Source organism: Bacillus rossius, chromosome 7 (assembly GCF_032445375.1).
Source record: "Bacillus rossius redtenbacheri isolate Brsri chromosome 7, Brsri_v3, whole genome shotgun sequence".
Taxonomy (NCBI): domain Eukaryota; kingdom Metazoa; phylum Arthropoda; class Insecta; order Phasmatodea; family Bacillidae; genus Bacillus; species Bacillus rossius.
In genome coordinates this window covers 42062765-42090484 of record NC_086335.1, presented here as the reverse complement: position 1 = coordinate 42090484, position 27720 = coordinate 42062765, and the positions used below count along the sequence as shown (strand labels likewise).

The 27720-nt window shown below is 41.0% G+C and overlaps 1 protein-coding gene across 1 annotated transcript in view; it reads left to right on the top strand.

Moving 5' to 3' along the window:
- Positions 1-27720, top strand: part of LOC134533911 (neprilysin-4-like) — a 108009-nt gene that overhangs the window by 30965 nt on the left and 49324 nt on the right. Inside the window, exons 2-8 of the mRNA XM_063371699.1 lie at positions 8923-8990; positions 11276-11379; positions 14241-14318; positions 18393-18554; positions 19455-19538; positions 25078-25289; positions 27320-27622. Coding sequence (XP_063227769.1) covers positions 8923-8990; positions 11276-11379; positions 14241-14318; positions 18393-18554; positions 19455-19538; positions 25078-25289; positions 27320-27622 — 1011 coding nt within the window. The remainder of the gene's footprint in view (positions 1-8922; positions 8991-11275; positions 11380-14240; positions 14319-18392; positions 18555-19454; positions 19539-25077; positions 25290-27319; positions 27623-27720) is intronic.

The following is a 27720-nucleotide window of genomic DNA, read 5'->3' as shown; positions in this document are numbered from 1 at the left end:
CTCAAGAATGTACAGTCATTAAATAAATTTGTCGATGGATTCTTCTCCTTCATAGTTCATGAAATTAAGATGCGAGCTCGCACTTCAAACACTTGAAAATCGTAAGTAGGTAATCTTGCAAGCATTAAAAAATTGGAAAAAATAATCTTGTGCATTAAATTATAATCAGTACCTAAAATAATTTAATATAGTCTAAAAATAATTGTAACATGAACTGACACAAATAACTAACATTAATAGTTATAAACAAACTGAAAGTTAGATTTCATCTAATCGTAGAACTTCCTTAAACAATTTAATGGTTACAACATTCACAATAATAAATTTAACTCAAATTAAAACAATTTATGTAATGTCTTGTGATATTATGTGTACTAATAATGGCTTAGTAGTTTGCTGCTTGAGTTGGTACACACAGAGTTGAACATAACGGTAGAATAATTTCTTCTAGTAAATCCCGAATATCAGCCGTCGAGATCATGTCAATTCCATTAGGGAATTACTCTAACATGGGGCGGTAACAGAGCAGGAAAAAATCATCTCTCTCATCATTTGAATATAAATAGGAAATTTTCCACTGCCTAACAAACGTCCAAGTTTGTAAGTTCAAATGATGATGCTTCACCACTGCCATTGAACTTACAATACGACCACATGACACGACAACTCATCCTACAACATTTTTGGCTGTTATAAGAACTAAATTTATTGTTTCTAGTTATAAAAATCCTAGGGTGGATATGCTTTAAGTTTTCTTTGAGTTCATCTATAAATTAGACTATAAAATTTCTTGAAATCAAAATTCGTTTTTTTTTTCGGGGCCGTTGCAGTGGTTGTAATAAAGGTTGTGTGATTTGTATATTTTGATCACATCTTCGTGTATATGTAGAGGGTCCAACATACTGTAAGGTAATCCATAAATAAAATTAAATTTACCCGAGAGGGCTATCTGTAAGACGGATCGATTGCATCCTGTGAGAGAAAAACCGAGAAACTCTCCAGGGTTACGTACTGGACAATGCGTGTCGTCTATGGCGCGGCAGCGCGAGGCGATGTGGCGTGGGACGGGAATCGAAACGGGGACGCACCACAACGCCGAAATACCACAGCGCCGAAATGCCAAATTGACCACAATGCCGAAATACCACAGCGCCGAAATGCCAAATTGACCACAATGCCGAAATACCACAACGCCGAAATGTCAAATTGGCCACCACGCCGACAGCTAGAAAACTGCTGTGTACCACAAAGCCGAAATACACTAACGCTGAAAAATGTCATTGCAGGACTGCCACAAAGGTTAGTTTAGGTTAGACTAGGTTAGGTTAAGTTAGTTTAGGTCATATTACGCTAGGTTAGGTTAGGTTTGATTGTGGTATTTCGGCGTTAAGGTACATTTAAGAAACACACACAAATTCATTCAGTTGTTATTTCGGCGTTGTGGTACACAGCAGTTTTCTAGCTGTCGGCGTTTTGGTCAATTTTGACATTCGGCGTTATGGTATTTCGGCGTTGTGGTAACGACCCGAATCCACCCCATCGACCGCCTGACGCCCGCGCGGACACCTCGCCATGTCGAACACGGCATCGAGGTCCCCTCCCCCACCCTCACCGCCAGTAGTGTGTGTCCGACAGCCGACACGAGTCCTCCAGCGCAGGCGAGAAACAGTCCATGGGCGGGATCGTGTTTTTTCTTCTTCTAAAAACCGATTATTGAATCGATTCATGGGAGATGAATCGTGTAACACACTCTCGAAACCCTAGAACTGTCCTTTCATTTCATCCTCAACGGAACATACAATTATGTTATGGGCCTTGCTATTTGTACGTATTAGGTTTACACGTTGCAATAGGTGAATAGGATCAGAGGGGTGATTGGAATCAAAAGGTTTGAAACATAATATAGCAGAAAAAAATTATTCCCATTGTTCTATTGATGAAGTGATATGTTAAATTCTTTTCTGATACATATGTTACAAACTTTTTTATCTTATTCACCTCGTTTTCCAGTACACGAGAAACATAGAATTTACTTATAACAACTTGAGACAAATATACACCTGGTTACATAGCACTTCAATACAGAAATCTAATAAGTAAACAACTAATTTGAACTAAAAACAATTGTCCGAGACAGAATATTTTAACTGCAATGACACAAGAATCTGGAGAAGGCCCTAATAGCATTAAAACAAGTTTATTTACAATCTTTCCGGTATTTAAATTCGGCATAACTCAATCCACGGCATGACTAGCCTTAAAAGCGTGAGTACATTTGTTTATCTTCTATAAATAGCTCGCTCTACTTTAAGTGAGCATTTCTGGCCATTCGTCCAGCAGGTTGGGCCAAAACAACTGCGTGCCAATTGCAAATGCAAGAAGAAACATAAATACGAAACATAATTCGCCAAAATTAAATCTTTCGGGAGCTTGGATAGTGTTTAATGTAATACAGAAATTTTAGGTTGACTTTTTCCATACTAAAACATGTTACGTAATTTTTATTTTAAGTATTTTTAAAATTTTCTTTTTTTCAAAGAAAATGTATAGTTTTTGAAAGTTATTTCCTAATGAAAACAAACAAACTATTCGAAAACACAACATAAAAATTTACATTTTCTCACTTATACTTGCTCAAAAATTTCAGGGCCGTGGAAATCTCACCGTTTTATTAAACTGAAACTAAGCGAAACATAAAAATTTAATATTTTTTACAAATGTTTGAAGAGACAAGGACGGTGATTTTATGCTAGACATCGGAACAGGGATATTATTTTTCATATTTTTTAAAGATTTAATTCTAATTTTAAAATTAAGGCTTAGGTACTACATGCGCAACCATCTACAAAAATCGAGAAACCAAATTGTTCCTATATAAAAGGTCAGATATTAGCGTGTTCTATATAATAATGGTATTAAAAGTATTAAACGAATAACATTTTTTTTTAATGATTAATTCAGCATTGCCGAGCTAATCCGAACGGGTCCGTCTACGTGTGCTTGGTATTGTAGAAACTCTGTTCCGTGTTATTGGTCTCAGTTTACGTGATCCATCCCCGGGTGTGTCCGTCATTTGTAGGACGGGCCTAAACAAAAGATTAGATAGTATTGTGAGTGAGTATGTGCTGTAGGGCGCGCCCTCGCTGTCTCCGGGTGGTACGTGCGGGCGCAGCACACAAGAGATTGCCAGATCAAACACAAACAAGACGTCTCCCAACACCGGGAACTGAATGACAAGATGGCTAGACGAGTCGCCGAACTGCAGCAAAAAACTCTCCCCACGCCGCAGATGATGCGGACGACACCGCCATCTTCGCGAAAGGGAAAAAGACGTCGTGGGTCGCATTCTAGTTTTTGACTGGTCCGCGAACCCTGGCCTTTGTTCGCCAGCGCTCCAGCCACTCCTCTAGGTCCTGCAGGATGGTCCTTCCCGCGACCAGGACTGGTCATAATGACCATCTCTAGTGTCACCACACTTGCTGAAGGCAGTAGCCAACCATCACAAGAATACCTAGCCTAGTCTTTCCTGGTTACTCCCTGGTCATCTCGCAGGGAATCCAAGACTACCTTCAGGGTATCTAACACCTTCCATCCAGTGCCAAACTTACGTACATTTTTGGAACGAATTGTTTGAATTCGCTGATGGCATTCACTTAATCAAGTTTAAATATATCTTCGAATACACTAAAGAATGAAAATAAGAATATGGTAAAAGTAATCAACATTATAATTAAACTGACTTGTATATGTTACCACTTTTTAAAATTGTCAACTTTGATGATCCTGTGATGTTTTAAACCGTTTGTATATACTAGATATTTTTTAAAACGGATGTTTATTTTACTTAATGATTAGAATTTACCGCATATTTATCTTACAAGGAAAGTTTCAATATTTGCGTGAGCGAAGCCGTAGGTGGTAACTAGATGTAGTAATACACATTCTTAGATCAACTGTCATAAAAATTACTTCTTATAAAAATTTAAAATGTAGTGTGACTGTGGTAATTGGAAACGTGTAGGTCTGCAAAATGTTCATAATGCTTGGTAAGCAAAACGTTTATTGTATTGCGTCAAAATAATTCACCAAACAAAGTGTCTATTAAATCGATTAATTTAGACTTTAAAGTTCCTGAGCATATGAGAGCGATAAAAGCACAAAGTAACTAACACAAGGAAAGATTTATAATTTCCTGTCGCTATTTCATCCGTCCACTTGGTTGCCTTTACAACTGACACTCAGCTGCCACTACGTATTTTTGCAGCTGTGTGACGTCCACTGAAGCGTTGTTTAACATGTCCGCGCGCAGGCACAGACGTGGAATGTTTGTGAAGCATTTCCGGGAGATCGAGCGCGCAGACAAACCTGTGATCTGGTAGAGATTAAAGGTTGCGACTTGCCGGAAGCCCTGGGCGATTAGCATAGTGTTGAGTGCCAGTACTCGGTCGGCATAGCGATCGAGGCGACGTCACACGCTACTGGCACTTCTTCAGAGACCTTCAACTTCTTCAAGACCTTCGGTGCCGAGGTCACGGAAGGCAATTACTCCACTGCTGCGGGCTCCGGGTTCGAATCCTGGGTGCGTTAGACACTTGCGCACTGATGTCTACAGATATAATGTTTAATTAATATTTAAGAAGGTAGATAATTAATAGTTACTGTGACACACTATAGCAGAGCTATTTTTATATTATGGTTATAGAGTAAGGATAGGTAACTCGTAGTTACGATAACACGCTATTACCTGGCATTTTAAAATCCTTCGTTGTAGAAAAAAATACGCTGGCGTAACATGTGAACTAGCTGAGCTTAGCTGATTCCAAAATATCTCCAGCGGACAAGTACATAGAGGATTCTGCAGAAGGCGAAGAATAGGTACGGGAACGGTGAATCGGACGAATGTTACTTCTTTACGACACAAAGGTCATTAGGGACGTAATCGAATTAATGAAATAATAAAAAAGTTTGTCAAAAATTAAATTAAGCTTGCAGGTATTAGCACCCATGGAGTAGAAGGTATAGGACAAGTAAACTCAAGTCATCCGTGGACGTGACAAGAAATGGAACTACTCTATAATGAAGCACCGACGGACTGCAGAAATGCGTGAACAGACTTATTCCGAGTAAACGTTGGTCCATTAGAAATTTTGCATTAGCCATATTATAAAAAAAAGTAAAGAAATAGTTAAACTGTTATTTACAAATGCATTTCACTTACCATATTTTGGGAAGAGTAAGAATTTCAAAATATCGATCTGGATTATTTATTAGAATCTATCTAATTTTGAGGTAACTGTGATAGAGTTGTGTTTTGTCAAACATGCAGAACCAAAAAAAACTCATAAATAAGAAATATTAAAATAATTTACGGTTCATTTGCGACATTTTTCTAAAACTTAAGTGAAAAAATTAACCAGAATCATTATAAACACACACTAATCATTCCAGTCTCTCAGTTGCAGTGATAACACGGTACTTTTACGTTATTAACAACATTTTTAAAAGTATAAATATTTTAATGTAATATTTTATAATGTAAAAAATATTAATATAAATCGATTCTGTTCATTGTGTTACATGAGACGATCATGGACGTTGAAAATCTCACATTTTCAATTATATCCATATTTCTATCCTGCGGTTAGTAATGTTGGCTGCCGGGCAAAACTGAAACCAAACCGCACTATGTTTTTTTCCCCCCGTTGGGTAGAAATGTGTTCTGTTGTCACGAGTATCCCACGAGACAGCCACCGTGCCGCAGTGGTTAGCGCTTTCACTGGAACCCAAAGAGAAGAAGCGCTCCTCGATACTGGTGGGAACTGAAGTCTGGAGCCGGTTTCCCACGGAGGTTGTACTCCTTGCAGTGTTTGCTCATTGTTCTAAGGTAAACCTCCAGGTCCTTTCAATGATTTTATGCAATGGGGAATTAAAGAAAAAAAAATTATTTGGACATAACGCCATTGCAGTTTTGCACCGTTTGTCATTGAAAACATTCAAGAATGTAAAATAAGAAATAAAAATAAAATAAATAAACAGACTTTTCAGTTTGTGCCTGATGACGGGAACAGATGCATGTTCCCGAAACGTCGTAACTGTTTTGTCGTCGTTGTTTATTTTCATCGTTGTGTTCGTATGTTTGTTTCTTTGTCCAGGTTTGTTGTCTGTCTGCATTTGCTGAACTGTTGAGATTGTATCGTCGTTGTTAGCCCATTGTGATTCGCCTGTGCTGTTAATTTTTCGTGACTAAATTCCTTCCACGGAATTATTGTGCTGTCTGATATTTCAGTTTGAATGTGTTCTTCTGAGCTGTCGTCGTTGTGTTGCCCATAACAACTGTTTAGTTTCATCGTTGGGTCAATGTGTTCAACATCAGCTGATTTATGCTTTTTTCCTTAGGGTATAGGTTTTCATTTTTATTTATATAGTCTCACCTTTATTTTTTACAGATTTCAGAGTGCGACCATTTTTTGAACCCTGAGAAATCAAAACATGCCTGGTTTTTTAATAATTTGTATTCCACTCATTTATATAAAAGATTTTTCCAGGCATATTATTTAAATTGTACTTGCTGATGGTTTCTTCCAACAATTCAAAATAACCATCATCTGACTACAGGCTCAGCGCCTGCGCCTTTGCAACAGACTAACCTTGTGACTACATCAAACTGTGGTCTAGGTGTCTTATTATGAATTCTTCGAACTATATAATTATTTATGAAATATTTCAACGAAAAAAACAGCAATTTTAAGAAAAAAATTTAGGCAGAAAATGTTGCGTCATTTCTCCCTGAAACTTTGTACGCTGTGTGTATGAATATTCAAGAAGAGATGGCGCATTAACTTTCTCGTAGTGCACAAAAACAAACTTAAATATTAATGCACCCACGAGTTTTGATAAAATTTTATCAGGTAAGTTGTATTTATCATCATAAATAGCAGCATGTTCGTGAATTATACTTTTAAACACTAATTAAATTGAAAATCTACGTCTGCAACACTTTCCATAAATATTCCATATTCCCCGCAGTTGAGGGCAGATGAGGAATAACCACGGCTGCGTTTAAGCTGTGTGCCTGCCGAACACGCCAAACACATTTCCAGTGACAAAGTGAACAGCAGGAGAATTATAGCAACTGTGACATCGCACCCACTGCTCCAATTCACCCTTTCAGTGGACAATTGATATGTTAACGTCACATGAGTTGGTTAAACTTCGAATGTGTGGGTCATGGCGTAGTCTACATTCTTAAGGCTTTGAAAATAAATGTTACATTAACTTATATGTTATAATAAAAAATTTTAATATTATAATTATAGCTTAAAATTAGTACTACTATAAATATATAAATATTCAGTTAAAATATATATATATATATATCTTAGCAAATGAGAAATAGTGACTGAAAGGTTTAATTACGAATGGAAAATAATTTTTTGAAGTATATTATTTTTAAAAAAAAGTACTGAAATAAACAGCAAACCAAATTAATAAAGATCGCAGTCTTTCGCGGCCATTGTCTGAAGATGCTTGGAATTCAGGGTTGTAACCGGGTCCAAGGCGAATAATTCAGCGACGTTTCGGTCGACGTTGCAGTCGCCATCATCAGGGTAGAGTTACCTACTGGTACCTGAACGTCGGGTGATGTGTTCGCCCTGAACGCGGTGCGGCTACAGCCCGGACGCCAGGCGACTTCGAGACTGGCGGGCGAAGCCGAGACCCGGGTGTTTGGAATGTGAGAGCGTGACTCGGGTGTTTGGAATGTGAGAGCGTGACCCGGGTGTTTGGAATGTGAGAGCGTGACCCGGGTGTTTGGAATGTGAGAGCGTGACCCGGGTGTTTGGAATGTAAGAGCGTGACCCGGGTGTTTGGAATGTGAGAGCGTGACCCGGGTGTTTGGAATGTGAGAGCGTGACCCGGGTGTTTGGAATGTGAGAGCGTGACCCGGGTGTTTGGAATGTGAGAGCGTGACCCGGGTGTTTGGAATGTGAGAGCGTGACCCGGGTGTTTGGAATGTGAGAGCGTGACCCGGGTGTTTGGAATGTGAGAGCGTGACCCGGGTGTTTGGAATGTGAGAGCGTGACCCGGGTGTTTGGAATGTGAGAGCGTGACCCGGGTGTTTGGAATGTGAGAGCGTGACCCGGGTGTTTGGAATGTGAGAGCGTGACCCGGGTGTTTGGAAAGTGAGAGCGTGACCCGGGTGTTTGGAATGTGAGAGCGTGACCCGGGTGTTTGGAATGTGAGAGCGTGACCCGGGTGTTTGGAATGTGAGAGCGTGACCCGGGTGTTTGGAATGTGAGAGCGTGACCCGGGTGTTTGGATAGTGAGAGCGTGACCCGGGTGTTTGGAATGTGAGAGCGTGACCCGGGTGTTTGGAATGTGAGAGCGTGACCCGGGTGTTTGGAATGTGAGAGCGTGACCCGGGTGTTTGGAAAGTGAGAGCGTGACCCGGGTGTTTGGAATGTGAGAGCGTGACCCGGGTGTTTGGAATGTGAGAGCGTGACCCGCGTGTTTGGAAAGTGAGAGCGTGACCCGGGTGTTTGGAATGTGAGAGCGTGACCCGGGTGTTTGGAATGTGAGAGCGTGACCCGGGTGTTTGGAATGTGAGAGCGTGACCCGGGTGTTTGGAAAGTGAGAGCGTGACCCGGGTGTTTGGAATGTGAGAGCGTGACCCGGGTGTTTGGAATGTGAGAGCGTGACCCGGGTGTTTGGAAAGTGAGAGCGTGACCCGGGTGTTTGGAATGTGAGAGTGTGACCCGGGTGTTTGGAATGTGAGAGCGTGAGAGCGTGACCCGGGTGTTTGGAATGTGAGAGTGTGACCCGGGTGTTTGGAATGTGAGAGCGTGACCCGGGTGTTTGGAATGTGAGAGCGTGAGAGCGTGACCCGGGTGTTTGGAATGTGAGAGCGTGACCCGGGTGTTGCAGGTGACAGACCCGGAGGGCCAGGCCCAGGAGGACTCCCGCCAGCGCAGGGAGCACGCGCCCTCGGAGAGGTGAGGCCGCGACCCTGCAGACCCTCCAGCTTCGCACACCCTGGCTCGAAGACCACCTTCAGATCAGCCGTCCCCAGGGACGCAAATCTTTAGGATTGGCAAGGGGGCCCCGCGCGGCCACAGTTTTGCGCGTTGGGTTATAACCAACACCAATCATCTCCGGATAGGGCGCTTGTCTGTTTAATACTGCCCACATTTTGGCCTATATGCATACGATAATCAGAAAACTTCAGAATATATACAGAAAGTTTCCATCAAACATACATGGTTGACGTTTACGTTTATAAACCCCGTTTCAAAGTCACGATTTTGCAAGCGCAAATGGGGCTTCTTAATTCCAGGGTGGCCACTTGCCTTCTCCTCAAGGGGATCTACTCCGATGGCCGTCCCAACGTTGCGCCAAAAGAAACTGTGGGACTTGTTGAAAAAAATATCGTTTGAACGTAAGGTCATTTCAGTTGTACACTTAGGCAACAGCGTTGAGGAAAAGTTAAGTCTCATTTGTATCGGCAAGAATAATTCGACGATTTATTTTTATTGGGCGTTAAAATATTTTTATTTTATTTTGTAGCAGGTCATTTTCTGTCTTGTCTCAAGATGCTGAAACAATTTACAACTCATGCAGTGGCTGACTTATCTGTTGATTTTTAATAAAACTGAAAAATACACACAAAATTCAAAGATATTGCAAAACTAAAGTCACTAACGTAAATAAGGTTTGTAAAAAAAATAGATATTTTTTTTATATGGCAAGTGATTTTGATAAAATAAAAACCATTAATTTATCACTAAACTAAAATCGGAGGTCATCTTTATGAACCACTAGTTCACAATTATATATGTTCGGCACTCAAAACACAACGGTACAACGGAAGATAAGGTCGAATCCTGATCCAGCTAGTTTTTGAAACTAGATCACGCTTGACTGGCCATAAAAGAAAAACGAATGACATAACAATGCAACTAAATGGAAACTCAGAAGGGCAAAATATTAAAGAAATATGTAAGGCATAGAATGTTAACAGAAATCCCAGCATTCAAATAAATAAAAAAAGTTTAAACAGTACAATTTCCTAATAAACTGTCGATGAAAGAACACCAATAAAAACCTAACAGAAGGTGAGCTTGGACAAACAAATTAACCTTGTGCTCATTTTTGTTATTCATTTGTTGTCTTGTCCTCCGTTAATGTAGCTGAATCATAGAAACTAGGTCATGCAAAACGACCGTTCAGCATTGTCACCAAACATTAAAGATAAAAACGTGAAAACTTTCTTCCAACACTTCCTCAACGTTGACCTACGCCTGTGCCACCGACTTATCGGGCTCTGGAGTACCAGCGGCGCATGACCACAAGGTTAAAAATTCGGTATGGTCGGAATATCTACACTGCTATTGTGTGAGCCGTTGATCTGCATTCACCGTCATTTCACTACTTCCACTAAAAATTTGGTCTTAAATAGTTCTTGCTGTAAACGCATTGACGAATCGTAGGAACACTTGACAGTTACTATACTACCAAGGTGAAGTCGGCTACTCATCGCCGTACTAGCAGGGCTCGACCGGAAATGAAAGTGACGCTTGTGGGCGCTCCAGATGGCCAAGCGTTCAGGAAATAAAATAAGTTCTGTCGCGGATCGGTCAGTACGTAGGCTAAGTTATTTGTGTTGCCATCAACTCCCAAGCAGTGGTTGGCGTAGCGGCAACAGTTCGGATTCGTAAAGCTAGAGTCGCGGGTTTTAGTTTCCGTGCGGAAACTTATTTTTTATTTGCGTCTTTTAAATTTTTACGATACCTACGCCACAAACGTACCGAAATAATGCTTAATGTATTGTATTCATTTATTTTTAACAAAGGCATAGGGCGTATATACAGAGCGTTCGGAAATGCTGAGCAATATATTTTTGTTTGAGGAGTGTACGTCCGGAAACGTAGCCCGGCAAAGTTACAGGGGCGAACAATAAACCGCAAATTTGAATTTAGGTCTGATTTCTAGAAGCGGAGAATGTCTTAAATTAGTAATGACACATAAAAAAATTAAATGCGGTTATTCTAATAACCCATGTAATTTCGTTAGGCTCAAAAGCACGGTAGTTATTATTATTATTTTTTTTTTACTATTTCCGTTTTGTACTGTATTTAGCGACGAGTTGCACCCAATAGTGAATGCACTGTATTATAAAGATGATTTACGAAAAGCTAAAAAGTACTCTGGCAGTCTTACCTTCTGTAGTGACCAGATGGTTGCGCAGGAACCGGCGACATGTTGAGTTGTGTGTTCGCAGCCCGTCCAACCCTGCGGTCTACTCCCGCCTGGTGGTCATCATAGCGCTCGTAGCCACGGCTCTGGTTGCCTTGGCCGCCACTGTGGCGCTGCTCGCGACAGTCAGTGAGTATCGCCAGTGTTTTGTCTTGTCTCGTCTCTCGCCCGAGCGGCCACCTGCGAATTACAGATCCTTCCGTACACGCTCGTACACTGCGTAACGTAGAAGCCACCGTGCGAGTCACTACTGCGCTTGCCATCAGCTCGCCTCAGTGATGACAGAAAACTTGAAACCAGAACCTGTCGCGTTCAAAATCGATATTTTCTTCGTTCTTATGTCTTTGTGTCGCTCTTAACCCGCGCGTTTTTCCCCATCTGACTACAGTTTGCGCAGTGTAAGATTAAAAAAAAAAATTAACTGGGGCAAACCAGCAAAACGTCTCTGTGCTTGTCGGGGCAGGAAGAATCAACAGTGTTTTGCCTTTGCCTTCGGCGTTTGTCAACATGCACCCCACTAAATATTTTTTGTAGACTACAAAACATTATTTTTTTAGTGGCCACTAAGTGGACGACAGAACATGTTTTGTCATTAATGTAAGTTTTCGTTGAGGCTACAGAAGTATTTTGCAGCCACCACAAGATAACTGGCGGTGTCTTCAGGCTACAGACAAAAAATAGTTTGTGGCAGCCACTATTTTTTTTTCCGTGCATCTTGTCCAGGCTTGGGAGCACTGCCCTTTCCGGCTCCAAGATGAAGGCGCTACAGCCAACTTTCTTATGAGCCCAGAATACCTATCTCCCTAACCGCGCCCCCCCCCCCCCCCCCATCCTCCTTGACGCTGAACTGAATCAGCAAGTGTCCTTTACGCATTTCAACAATCATGACGGGCAGATGTCGTCGAACGTCAAAATCCAAATTGCATACTTTGGGATTGGAAACTCTCTCGTGTGTCTAAAACATTATTTCGCCCGTGAGCCAGACCAGCAGCCACGCTGGGAAACACCCTCGCTCAGAACAGCTGCTCAGCGAAGCAGTCTCACTGATAGTTGCTGCTAGGCTGTCGTCCGCAGGTAGCAGACCCCGAGGGCCGACACGCAAGGGAGCACCAGTCCACAGTTCGTCGTCCCCAATCTCCAGTGTTGATATGCTTACAGCTGATGTAGTGATTGGGTTTAGTGTCTTGCTTGGTAGCATTTTGTTATTTTCGATGCAGAACTAAAATTTTATTGGACATTTTAAAATTGGAATTTGTTGAGTTTGAAAATAATGTTAAATTTTCCTGCTTTGAATGCTGGTTTAAATAGTAGGGCGGATTTCTGATTTTTAGTCATCTGCGCATTTCTTACTTTATAAGGGTAGGAATGTTTCGTGTTCTAGTGAGTTGTTAATACTGCGAGGGTCCTAAACCGGCCGGGAACACCCTTGGACGTCCGCGCGGAATAAAAAAACATTTGGAGGGGGGGGGTGGTGGAGAGACTGATTGCGCAATCCCGTCTTCGCCTTCTGGCGGTCGGCGGTAACCTTGCCACGGGATGAGGAGGATGTCCGGGACCCCAGCCCGCCCTGCCCGCGGCATCGGACCGCTCTTCTCAACGCCCGCCCCTCTCTCGCCGTCCTAGCGCTGCCCTGGCGCAGGACCGATCCTTGTCTTCTACTCACCCGGGCCCCGACACATCTGTCAAGTTCAGCTGATACGCACTGTGCGTTTGTTCACAAACAGCGGACCCACGTTCATATTAAAAAATTATTAGATGTAAAGACGTAATAAAACATTAAAAACTTACTGCATTAACTCTAATGACATAGAAACGTGCTAAGAGGTGTTATAAATCAACTTTATAAGAAAATATCAAATACGAGGTCCAAGATTCACAAACCCTTTCCAACACGTCTGACTACTTGCATTCGTATAACATCGGGATATATTTTTTTAATTAAAAAAAACGGCATGGGTTAAAAGCGTGACATAAAATTATCAAGTGACATAAAGATACTTAATCCATTAAAAAACGAGAAAAAATATTTTGAACATTGTGCAACTAGCTTTGTTACCTTGAAACCTGTGTCGCTATGTATCTGTCATTGCTGAGGCAAGCTGTTTGCAAGCACAGCAGGGACTCACGCTTTGCGGCGCCCGCAATGGGGAAACCCGCATCCTAACCCACCAATCCACAGTTAACTTGCGGGCACGTGGAGATTTCAACTGGGAAACTAATACGAGGTCACCAAGCGAAATGATGCAACGGCAAAACGTTGAACTGGTGTTTGGAAGGGTTAGAATCCCGGTCTAACCTTTTATCCCGATTTCCGCCTTGCATTATTCGCGAAATCACTTCGGCCAGATCCCGGGATGGTTCCTCACAGTATGTATGCCTTTACCGATTACTTTCTTAAATTACACTGTGTACGTGTGTCTCTTTTATCTTGCTGTCCAGGAGATTTGAGCCCGAATGCCTATCCAGGTGTTATCAGGTATGGTTATTTTGGTAATTGTCCTTTATTGCATATCCAGTTTATATAAAAGCATTTATAATGCATATCTTCAAAATTAATAATATTTTGGTTCAAATCGCATACAGTTAAAATACAATTGGATATGTGAAACAGGACAATTGCACCCGGGGAAAATGTCCCTCAGAGTCTTATATATATTTTCAAAATCAAATATATTTTGGTAGTTTACAGCTTTGCATCACATGCACATGCAATTCCTTTCTTAATTTTAATGTGTTATGATAAAAATACAACTGGATACGCAATAACGTGAAATTACCTTCATGTAAACGTGTCTCCCGTTCGTTTTCCGAGGCCATTCGACGTGCTAATCCCGTCCAAGGTCACTTTGATTATCTTCCGTAAGTATTTTTTTTATCTCTTGGGTGATGGACTAAAAAAAATCTCCGGGCAGACGATTATTGTTGCTTGCGTTAGCCTCTGTCGGTCTGCCGGCCGCGCGGGTACCAGGATGTGCTCTCTCCCGTTGCAGACGCGAAGACTGGAGAGAAGATGGCGCAGTACAGGGTCGCCATCGACACCTGCCTCTCGGAGGACTGCGTCAGATCAGGTGAGCTCTTGGACGACGTTCCTCGACGTGCGAGGAAAGTCACTGAACTACACTGAGTGGATGTTTCAGAGAAATGAGGATGATCTCTTTTACTGGTGTGGCCAAAACCAAAGGATCGTGCAAGGAAAGTTACCTAACTACACTGATTGGATGTTTCAGAGTAATAAGGATGATTTCTTTCACTGGTGTGGCCAAAACCAAAGGATCGCATTACAAATTTCACTGGTCATGAAAAAAAAAAAAAAAAAAAAAAAAGACGTCGGGGCTGATTTCCCGACTCCCAACACAACCTGGCGCATCTTGCGAGAACTATTTCCAAATTTACAATAAATATTAAATAAACATGAGAATTATGTATGGCAGATGAATTGCTCAACTACAGACTATCGTTACAGTTTTTAATAAAATACTAGTGGTTTGCCCGTTGGGAGAGAATTTGATTCTCATTTTTAAAAAAAATGATTTAACAAAAAACTCAGATGTAACTGTCTTTTATTTATAAAAACAATTATGCTTGCAATTAAGCTTCCGTCCTAAATATTTTGTAACGTCATGGCATAGAAATTAGCTTTGCCTTGATGTTGAAGTCAACACTTGTGAACTGGTGTGATTATCACACACACACACACGCACACGCACGCACACACACACACACACACACACACACACACACATATATATATATATATATATATATATATATATATATATATATATATATATAATAACGTTGCTGCCATAATAGAGCACGAGAGTCGATTGCACTCGTAACGTGTCTTGCTAATCGTTTGGGAAGTGTAACAAGTATATTTTAAAGCACGTGTCTTTCTCCCCCCCCCCCCCTTGTTAAATTGCACACGTCACTGGTAACTCCCATCCAGCCGATTGTTCTTATATTTAACCGTCTTGGTTGTCTACCGGAATTTTTGTTTTCTCAGCCTCAGCCGTGCAGTCTCAGAATCATTGTACTTGTTGTATTCTAAGTGTGTGCGCATGATGAAATACGGGCTTAACTTCACCCGCCTGGAAGGAGCGCAACTTCTGTTTGTCTCGAGTTTATTTTATCGCCATTCTTCGACGTCACGGTCGAGCAGTGGCGGGAAAACTGCCTGTAATGATGATGTTTATGGAACAGCCTGTAATGGCTGCCCCGTCACGACACTCTTCGTGCTGTTTGGCCTTGCCCTCGGTGACGACATGTCGTGCTCAGAGAAACTCTATGTAAAAAAAAAAATAAAGTAATGTTTCACTAAGACAATTTTGTTGGCAATTTAACAAAGTGTTAATATATATATATATATATTTTTTTTTTTTTTTTCCTGCTTCATGAATGGACTTAACGTCTCATTAGATACGATGATGGGGGATGAGATAATGGATTATTGACGAAATTAACGTATCAAGGCCACGTCCGCTTGTTTTACACGTGCATATGAATCTGGGTTCGACCCCGCTGGAAATATAACCCGGCTCTATATGGTGGGAAGCAAGTGGTTTGACTGGCTTAAGTCTCTTGGTTCGTGTAATCCTTTAAAAATGTATTATCCTTATGGCTTTAACATTTGTGGATACAGTTTAAATCCATGATTTACTCGGGTGCTAACTAACAATATAAACGATCCTTCTCGAATGCTTCTTTCTACCTTTACTTCTAAAATATCTTACTAGATAAGTTGGTTTTTGCGGCTAAAACCAGTTATTGAAAATAGTGTTATTTAAACGCGAAGAAAGCGTTTGGTTTAATCCTCTACATATAAAATATAATTATATATAGTCTATTAAATATATTCCGTAACATATTGGTGTTAGCTAATGAAATATTTACTTTAAATGATTATAATAAGCGTAAGATTATTAACTAGTTACAATAAGTAAACTTGTAGGCCTAGTTGTTGAAGCAGGATAAATCTTATCTAATGCACTGATTAAATGCGAAGCAAAGTACATGTCAAATTAGTGTCAAATTCAGTGTCTTTATCTGTTATTTCACTGTGTATCTCTTAGCTCTTCTTTATTTTGTGACTATTCTTTTTTTACTATTCTTTTTTGCAGTAAGCCTTTTTAAAAATGTGTACAATATTCATTAATTTAAAAAAAATTAAATTATTCTAATTGTAAAATTCGTAAGTAAAATTTCAACTCAATGCGCAAAGTTGACAGCTAAATTTCTTAAGAAACTTAAGATGTTTTTCACAGAAATGTGGTCAGGCCTAATTGTTTTATCAAGTACATAAATCCGAATAGAATAATACAGTAGCTCTCACGGCAGAGTCACCTAAGATTAGTTTATTCCCGATCAGGCCCGAACACATCCGAAGTTGGCCGCTCGCTCGGTGGCCGCTGAAGGTCGCGGGTTTGAGCCTTGCATGCAGCACCCCGGCTCGAAGTCGTGGGCACGGGGTCGTTACCCGAGTGGTTCGGGGGCCCTCTGCAATCTCTGAGTAGCCTCTGTGCATTGACTCGTGACGTACACACGCCGGATGTCTGCGAGTCTCGAGACCTTAGAGAAAATGTTGTCTTGTCGCAGCAAGTCCTTAAGAGTCGATGATATCATACGTCGTGTTGGATTCCCCCCCCCCCCCCCCAGTTTTCTCATCATTAGTATTATTAGGGGCCATTTTGTAAATTCTTATACGAAACCTCCCTCGCATTTCTTGCTCTGTCACAAGAATATTCAAGCGGTATTCAGTAAGTGTAAAACGTCGCGCGAGTAATCATACTTACCAACAATTGCGTGACTTTTAACACCCTTAGTGAATATCTGCCGAAACTAGATGATGTCCATAAAAAAATGTCACAGTTTCAATAGTATATTGTAACAGTTTAATGTAGACTATTTACAACAAATCATACATCAAATTTAAGGTAAACTAACCTAGTTAATTTTTTTACAATGTTCAATATGTGCACATTTAATTAAACGGCACACACACACACACACTTTGGTTAACAAGTCCGGAGTAATGGAAGCAATAATAGCCTCCTTCAGTTCTGTGTCTCAGCTCTGGCAAATCATAAGGTATCGGCGGAACGTATACACGATCTTTTACAAAGCCCCAAATGACATAATCGCATGGTGTTGTCAGGAAAAGAACTCTGTCGTCTAGAATTGAAACTCACGTTTAACTAAAAATTGCAGATTCACTCTCAGCAAACTGCAGAACACAAATCTCTTTACGCCCAGGAGTCGCCATATTGCGTATAGGTGGCGCTGCAAGCGAGAAAACAAAGCAGTACTAGCGCATGCGCTAATCTGAGACTGTTCGAGTAACTCTTTTAATTGTGACCTTGACCCAAAACTATACAACACTTACAGGTGATACTATTAAAATTTATAGCTGCGACATTATTTTAAGGACATGCTGTATTTGTGGCAGAATCACTAATGCAAGTGAGGCATCTTGTTAAAATAAAATTTAAAAAAAAAATTGGTTGTCTGTAAAGTCGGTTTACGGACGATAGTTTAACGTGACAACGTCATAACAAAACATTGATGAAATGATTGCATACTTTTATGAATAAAATTGAATCATTTTTATTGAATTATCACTATTTTGTATGGATACAAAGAAGGAGTGAAATGAAATCTACAATTTAATTGATAAATTTTTTTTTTGCACTCATTAATTCAAATATGTTCATTACTTTAACGAAGAGATTATTTTAACTATAACTTTTATTCATGTTTGCTATTTAACTTCTTCCAATCTGTGTTATTCTGTTAAGGATAGGGACGATGATAGGAAAAGTAGGAAACGAATGGGAGTGTTTCAAGTTTAATGTGCCTCGAAAAAGTCAAATCGATGGTTGATCCAATCGAGTGGCAGAGAGATAGATGCGGCGCAAGCGTACAATGAGCGTAACGGGACAATGTGTGTAACGGGACACTTTTTCGTGCGTGCAGCCGGCGTTCATCGATTTATTAGACGTTGTCACGTCAAAAATAGCCCTTAAATAATGGTAGTAAGGGCCAAGTGTAGTCCAGAAGTGGGCTCTGTGGCGGACCTCGGGACGCGGTGTGGCGGTGTGGCGGTGTGGCGATGACGGGTGGTGGTGTGGTGTGCTCCCCTCCAGCGGCGCGCGTGCTGGAGTCGGTGGACAAGGAGGCGGACCCGTGCCACGACTTCTACCAGTTCGCGTGCGGCGGCTGGATCAAGACCCACCCCGTGCCCGAGACGCAGTCCTCCTGGGACCAGTTCTGGAGCCTGCGCGAGGCCCTGCTCAAGGACATACGCGGTGAGTCTCCGTCTGCACTCCCCCCCTCCCCCTTCCCCATTCCCCATTCCCGGGACAGCGCCGGCTCCATCCTGCAGTCCGGCACCACACGCGCCTCTCTCGCGATCAACGATTCTTTCCTGGGTGTATTCTCTCTCTAAAACCTTGTCTACCAGGTAGCATTGTTGCCGGCTTTTTTTTTTTTTTTTTTTTTTGAAACTGTTTCTTTCCGCCGCATATCCAGTTTACATCAAAGCCTTATAACTAATGTATTCAAAATTAGCAATATTTTGGGTAATACTAAAGTTTTAAAATATTGCGTTAAAATATAATTGGATACATTACACGAAACAATTGCCCCCGGGAACTTAAAAGTTTTATACGTATTTTCAAAACAAAAAAAACTAAAATATTTTCGTAATTATACAGTTTTCATCACAAAACATCCATTACAGTTCTTTTAGTTTAATATTTTATGATAAAATAATATACGTATACGCAATAAGGAACAGTTACATATTTCGATTTTTTTTATTAATATTATACTTCCAATAACTTGTTAATTTAGTTGGTGTTTTTTTGTAAGTGGTTGTTAAGTGGTAGGCAATGCGTCCACTGTAAAAAAAAATGCAATATCAATTAATTTGTGCTTGGCCCTCCGTTCAGATAGAATTTTGCTAAAACTGATCTTGGACAATTTCTACAGATTTATACGAGCATTGGATTTTGTCATCAGAAATATGCGACACGGACGCACTGTACCTGCTGTGGAGTCAGGTAGTATTAAATTTGTCAGATGCAAGAAGTGGACGAAACAAATATTTGGTATTGTAAAGGTACGTAAAGTGGAATGAATGAGAGGTGTGAGTGTAGTGTTCCCGGAGGAACGCCGACTCTACGCGCGCCTGTTTCTTGTTGCAGAGCTGCTGGAGGAGGAGGGCAGCGACGCCGATGTGAAGCCCGTGAAGCAGGCCCGGACGCTCTACAGGACCTGCCTGGACACGGGTGAGTGCTTCTCTCTCTCTCTCTCTCTCTCTCTCTCTCTCTCTCTCTCTCCCTCTCTCTCTCCCTCTCCCTCTCCCTCTCTCCCCCTCTCCCCCTCTCTCCCCCTCCCCCGCGAGACTCGCGCTGTGGCGGGGGAAACTACCAACCATACTACCCCTGGCCTCCTCGGAGCAGACAAAGAAGTGCTGTAATGGAAAACTACCATACTGGAAGAATTCCCCCTGGCCTCTTCGGAACAGAGGAAAAGGTGCCATAATGGAAAACCACCATACTAACAGATTTCCCCCTGGCCTTCCAGAACAGAGGAAAAAGTGACATAATGGAAAACTACCGTATGTTAAAAGGACAAGGGGGAATGCTGCCTTTTTTTTTTTTTTTTTTTTTTTTACATATCTTGGTTATAATAACAGTCCTGCTTCCTATAAAACATTTTTGGAAACTTTTGTTTCTTCTCGTGCGCGATCTGTTTGATTAATATATGACTGAAACTACAGAAAGTCTCCGTCAGAAGTGCTGTCTGTAGTCTTTTAAAAGTTAGCCAAAGAAACTGCTAGGGTTGAGAGCACTACCTACCGACGTATTTTATACACTACCTTTGAGAGCGATGTCGTTGTACTGATTCCATGGAGTGTGTAAGAACATATGACACGCGATACACCGTTAAAAATTCTCATCATAAATTTACGAGGAACGCTGGCTACCGGGAACTTTGTAAATTTACTGTATATCTTCGTGATTTAGAGTATTCGTTTTAAACATGAATAAACAATCTTACTATACAGATAGTACATAAAATAATGTCCCAGTTTCAATGGTATGTTGTAACAGTTTAATTTTGACTATTTACAACAAATAAACATTAAATCAAAGGTAAACTAATCTGGTTTTTCTTTCAAATATTCAACATGTGTACATTTAGTCATACGCCACATATCCTATCTAAAGTCCAATTCTTCCACACTTTGGTCAACACGTCCGGAGTAAAGGAAGCAGTAGCCTCTTCAATTCTGTGTCTCAACTCTGACAAATCATTAGATAGCGGCGGAATGTACACACGATCTTTTATAAAGTTCCATAGGATGGCGTTATGTCAGGTCAAAGTGGAGGCCTCAAAAAAGAGCTATGTTGTCTCAACCATTACAACCAATCCAATGGTCAGAGACTTCGACGTTCAATCATTTTCGTACAACACTACACAAATTACGGAGGCAAAGCCCAAAAAAATTGTACAGTGAAAGTATAACATAACGTCTACATTAAAACTCATTTCAAAGATGCATGCTAGGATAAGTAAAACCTAAGATTTTAAAACAAAATGTATACATATGTAATTTTCGTGTTTTTAGTATTTCACGTTATTGGTATATTTTAATTTTTTTTAAAGACACAATTAAAATATATTTTTGTAGGTCCGCGCTGACGGAAAATTCGGGCAGAACTTTTAAAAACTATAAAATCATCTATGTTGAGCTGTAAAAAGAGTTCAGAAATTCTGGTTACTTTTTCTTGTCGCTGTAGCTGTGATCTCTTAAAGCTTGAGCACCGTGGCGGCTTCGTAGTCCCAGGCCCTATTGGCCGGGAATGGGATGAAGGCGAGATGTATCTCGGGACAAAACGCTGCATCCTTCCTGCCCGGTGCGTGTTGAACTCATTTGTGCGCAAAGTTTCTGGAGTGCTAATTGGCTACATCGAGTTGGAAAACTTCTAGGGTTCGTGCGGACTCGATTCGGGTGGGAAGAAGAGAGGGTAAAAAAAAAAACTTTTCCCTCTAGCGTCTTTAGGAATTCTCCGAGTCCAGAGATTGCGTCGGGTGTGCACAGGGAACTCAACTACAAACACTTCTCAAGACGCCAAGTTGGTGGTTTCATTTTCCTGCAACCACTATTAGTTAAAAGAGGATTAGACCTCGCCATCTTGCAATTTCTCATGTTGATACCGCTTGCAGTAAAACTTCCGAATTAAAAGTATTTGGCTTGGCATGGCATAGGACTTGGCTTTGACTCCTTGTTAAAGTCAAGACTTGTGAACTGGTGTAATATCGTAATAGTTGTAGTCACGCGCGTGAAATAATTGGTTATTTCCTACCAGAGGTTACAGACTGGAGCCTGTTAGTAAATATGTGGTCGCACCAAGGTATAGATTGTATGGGATAATTATATTTATGGCTGGACATGTCAAAAATTCGTTTAAAAAGTATTAAGCTTAAATTATAGCAACAAAATTGAAAAACTTCATAATGGCGGGGCCTAATCCTCATTTAAAGTGTGTAACTGAGCGTTTATTCCGAAGGCATTTTTGAGGGGACGAATATTCAGATATTTTCCAGGCTTAATTTTCAAGCCATAAAAGGTCACGCAGTTACGTAGTCATCTTTTTTTCATTGTGTCAGTTTTTGTTGCATGTTGCATCGTAGAAATGATCTCTCATCATTGTTTTAATAACGTGCCTAAATAAGCATAACTTAACTAACAATAGCTTCTGGTTTAAATCATTTAGACGTCCTGAAAAGTCTGACAAAACCCTGGTTATTCCACCAGCAGCGACGGCTGGGTGTGAAGCCAGTCTCCCGGGCTTTCAACCGCGGGCGGTACTGTGGGGGGGGGGGGGGGGGGCGATAACCCCTTCCCACTCCTTCATAAACAACCCCCCTTCCTTCCGAACTAAAAAGATATATGTAAAAATCTTTGATTCATTACCAGTTAAATCCAACGATCAACAATATGAACACTTTAAATAAATAATATCTATATGTTTTTAAATAATATACTTTACTTATTGATATTGAATACTGGTCCATACAATTATAAACACTTATTTATTGTGAATATTAGTGATAGAAAAAAGTGTTTATAAACCTTGTCAAGTGTAATTATATAAGTGAGTTTATGTTCCAGTATGTCTAGTGTTGTATTATAAATTTTTACATTAATATTTAATAAATTATTAAAATTAATAAAATTTTACAAAACAATATTTTTTTAAATTCTTTTTCATTATTAATTAAAATTTATCTTTATTATTTTACTTAATTAAATAATATTTTTTCACACGTGTTTATATTAATATCTAATACCGAATATTTATTTTAAAAATTTTAATTTGGTTGAATTTATAATTCATCAACCGTATTTATGATTTCACTCCAGTCATTTTTTATTTTATTTATATTAATTATTGTCATGCAAAATTAAATTTAGTTTTTTTATTACGCCAAAAGTAAGAATTAACTTCTAACGCGCGTAGTACCTAAGTACACGCACCCATATGAAATGTTTTGTTGTTTCGATATTTGGGACTGTATACGTGCAACACGTCGACCAAGACCCTCCGGTGCGGTTCGCCCTCCCCACAACTGAAAGCCTGGGTCCGCCACTGCTCCTCACCCCTGTCAGCGCGGCACGCAAGCCCGGGGCTCGCTCGGCCGACCACTCCGCGGACCTCCGGAAATTGGCCGGCACATGCGAACTGGCTCGGTAACTGCGCTGAACTTTGCGAGTCTCGGGGTAAATGGGCGGCGTGTGCTCTCCAGACTCCAAGGCTGCGCGCGGCACGACTTCGAAACGCGCGCTGAATACGTTACATCCGATTCGCGTTTGAGATTGTGTGGTTCCAGCGGTGTAGCAGCTTCGCGGATCCTCGAAAGTTTAAAAAAAAAAAAAAAAAAAAAAAAAAACATGATTAAGAATCACCCGTACGTACCTATTTTTTCTTCTTTTTCAATGAAGAGAGCTTTCGAGCTTGTCTCAATCCGTTCTTTGAATGATCTCTGCAATGGGGAAGACTGATTTAAAACTTTAAAACTCTGTGCAAAGAGGAGGCCTGAAGGACGGACAAAGAAAGATGAATACAAACACACGGGATAAACAAGTCCAAAATCTGCCGGTTGTCAAATGTTAAAAGGCATAGATCACAACAGAGAAACCGTGGAATATGAATTATATAAAAAAATAATATCACAGCACAGACGAATATAGTGGTCTGGCGACGACGACTAGACAGTTGCAACAAGAACAGTAAATGCAGACGAACAGCGACTTGGACAACACAGCGGACGAACAGAGGAACACAAAGCTGATACTAAACTGATAATCTAGACGCACAGGCGAACCCAGCGATGAAATGAAACATGCCCTGGACACCGCAAGGACGATGGCACAGACGAACACAGGCTTCCCAAGCCAAAACAGCTGCGACGTTCCGGGAACACAGGTCTGTTCCCGTCATCGGGCACAGACAGACTATGGGTTCGTGCATTCACCTTTCTTTGTACGTTATTCGGGTTTTCCCAATGAGTAAACCTGCAATGGATTGTATCCAAATCAATGTTTTAAATTAGTCTCAATATTTTTTTCTTTTTTTTATAATTAAAACAAAGTGATTTGAAACGGCGAAAATTTGTAACTGAAAATTCTCCCCAAAAGTGGTTACTAGCTGGTAAATCAATGGACATCTCTATGAACCTGAGATTTAAAGAGCAGAACTAACTGGCAAATAATTTAAATTCACTGACGAAACAGTGGCATTCGGTTACAGAAGTAAATCGTAGGAATCAACAGCAGATATCATTTTTCAAGTGTGAAAGATTCAATAAATTCTCCGTTAAATGTCACATATTTGGACGGGTTTTTTTTTGTGGGAAAAATGGTGAGATGCATAACCTTCTCGCTAACCAACAGAGAGGTCATTAGAGAATATAAAAAAACGCAGTCCGGAAATGGTGATTTAGACCGGACAGGGATCCATAGACCTGTCCACTGGAATGCAAGACCAGTATCTTTAACACTACACAACCCCAACCAGTGATTCAGGCCAGTTATCACCATTATAAAATTGGATAATGCGGCAGTGATGTGCAGATCGGTTGTTGAAAAAATCTATAAGTATATAGTTTTTTTATATAGATGAATCTTTCAATAAAATATATCGATTTAATCTATAGTTCCCAACCCTCGTCCTCCAATATAACACATTATAGTACGAATACCTACTTTTATAAACTTTACCTGTGTCTTTACTCTTCAGTACAGTAAAAAAAAAAAACCTTTTACGTGGTCAGATGTTTAAATCAACTAAAACAAGGCGCGTTGAAGGCCTTTGCCAAAGGTGAGGCTATGAAAATTTAATTTAAAGATGATACAAGCACTTAGGTAATAAATGTAATTTCAGGCTGCTTAGTGTATTTATCTCTTTATTAAAATTTATTACTTCCAACTTTCATGCAGGTTATAAAGAGTTTAAGGTAGGATATTATAGAAATTAAAGACAACAGGCTTTTTGAATAAAAATAAATACTCAGTGGAAAGGTGAGTTCTCCGGTTTTTAGTGAGTCGTAAGATTTTCCTCCCATGAATCGATTTGATGATCTATTGCTACTCGTTCTCACCACAGATAATCGATTGCTAATCAGTCTCGCCACAGAAAATCGATTGCTAACGGTCTCGCCACAGATAATCGATTGCTAATCGATATGTCCACAGATAATCGATTGCTAATCGTTCTCGCCACAGATAATCGATTGCTAATCGGGTCTGTCCCACAGACAAGCTGGAGCAGCTCGGCGTGGAGCCCATGCTGCGCGTGATGGAGCGGCTGGGCGTGAGCCCCGGCCCGCCGCGGCCCCGCCACGCCGACGACGGGAGGTTCGACTGGGTGCACACCCTGGGCCGGGCGCAGAGGCTGCTGGGCCTCAACACGCTGTTCGGCTTCTGGGTCAGCCAGGACATCCGCAACACCTCCCGCAACCTCATGGTGGTGAGTCCGGCTCGTGTAACTCCACTTCCCTGGAGGTCGCAACAGTTACTTACAGAGCAACACGTGTTGTTTGTGTACATACGACAACTGGTCAAAACCCCGAGCTTATATACCCATTTCTCTCTCCCCTTCCCTCCTATTGCCCCTCCAATTGTCTGGATTAATAGAGATGATTTTAGAATGTTCTTGAATGATCTTCACACCAGTTCACATAATCGATATATTAACCGAATTCCGGGATTTATTCTCCTTCTTGCTAAATCCGGAGTTGGTAACACTGAATTCGATGTTGTGTTGGAAAGAAGTCTCCAATTTGTCTATGGTTTTTGTTTGAAAGTGCGCTGTCTTTTGCCGCACACAGCCGTAGCCTATCTACGAGTCGTGACGTCACAAGATGTCTGTTTATTCCTACACGTCAACATGAAAGGTAGGCTACTTCATGTCCTTAAATGTTTGTGTGTAGGATCGTAAATTAACGTCTCGGGACCATACACGGTCACAACTACATGAAGTTGTTCAAAAACATTGCTGACAGAAGTACCTATTCATATACTATTGCCACTACTTTCAAGAACTGGCATATTTAGACCATTTTACCATACTAGTTTTTTGATATGGTTTTACATCACACGTTTATGCACGAAGTCTTGAAAGTCGTGGTGGAAATATATATTTTAAAAAAAGTAATGTAAGCACAAGTCAGCGGTATTTTACAGCTTATATCCTTTTTAATGTATGTGAAATTTTACATCCAAAATTGCACATTAGTCAAATCATACTGGAGAAATGTTGGTCTGCACGAATACGCACCAAAATACCGCAGCAACTTTTATCTTTTAATATTTCCTTAATTTTACGAGTCTCAGGCGGACTTACACAGTCGTGACTTGAGGCAAGGTAAATCGATTTTGCTTGACTGAGTGATAAGAATCAGGTTGGTGCCCCTTGCGACTTCCTAAAATATCCCACCCGAGAGGGCCCTGGGAAGTGAGAAAAAGCTCTTTAAAGATTTAAAAGTAGAATTTGAAGGAAATTGTTCATGAAATTTCTCTTAAGCGACGTGCCGCAAACCACGCTCCACAGTAAATACAATTCAAAAATGTATAATTTAAAACAATTCATGTTTTAACTACGTTACAGTAAACTTTACTAAATTTAATATATTAATTTTAATGCAAACAATTCACTGTTCATATAAATTACAATTCTGTAATTAATTGCCTAATATTGCGAAAAATAAGTAAATAAAATTTAAAAAAAAACAGTAGCAGTGGAATTGAATCCGAGCCGGTGGAATGCCAGACAATGCGGTTGACAACTGCACCACGTCGCTGATCTAAAAATCCAGGTACAATTTCCTTCAAATGTACTTTAAAATCTTTAAAGAGCCTTTTCTCGCTCCCTAGGACCCAATCAGGCGAGATATTTCAGGACGTTTAAAGGGGCACTTACCTGCTTTTACTTACACAGTTCAAGCCAAATCGGCGAGACCCCACTCGGACCCTCACCCTCGTTAAATTTTACTTAACCTGACAGCAAGCGACCCATAATCTGTTAACAAGCGAATCAGTGCATTGACATGTGCATTTCCTCGTGTGACTAATGTAATCAAAGTGAGCGTGTTTACGTGTACCAGATCTGGACTAACGATCGCGTAAGGAAAATGTATGAAAAAACTTTGCAAGTTATTCAAATGTTGTTTGTTGTTTTTTTTTTTTGCCTGAAGGCTTAACTGTGCAAGCCGGGCTGACTCTCTGTCAGATGCCTTATCGCAGATTAATGAGGCATAAACACCGCGCAATTCCGTGGCAGAATATTACCAGTACCAATGCGTTGTTGACACGAGACATTGGTGGTACTGGGATTCAGTATAGCTGCGAACACTGTTTTGTAGTGATACAGTATATTTCATATAAATGTACGAAATTTGCAATTATCTGCAATTTTACATTTGTTATGTCTGTTTCATTTACCAACAATTGATGTACAGTGTAAGAGGAAGGGAGGCTGAGCACGCGCGGTGTGTGCAGGCGGACCAGATCTCGCCGGGCATCAGCGAGCGCTACCTGCTGGACCCGGCGCGCTTCCGCACCGAGCTGACAGAGTACCGGCGCTACATCGAGGACATGGTGCGCGTGTTCGAGGCGTCGCTGCTGCAGCGGCCCGCGCCGACCGCGGCGGAGGACTCCTTCGACGTGAGCGGCGCCGAGGCAGGACACCATACCCGCTCGGCGTCGGTGCTCGGGCGAGCCCTGCTGGAGGAGGCAGACCACGCCGACGAGGCCAAGGAGTTCGCCGACGACATCCTGGGCTTCAGCTCGCAGCTCGCCTCCGTGAGTGGCGTTCACGCGCTAATAGCCCGCGCCTCTGTGCTGTTCACGCGCTAGAAGCCAGCGCCTCTGTGCTGTTCACGCGCTAGAAGCCCGCGCCT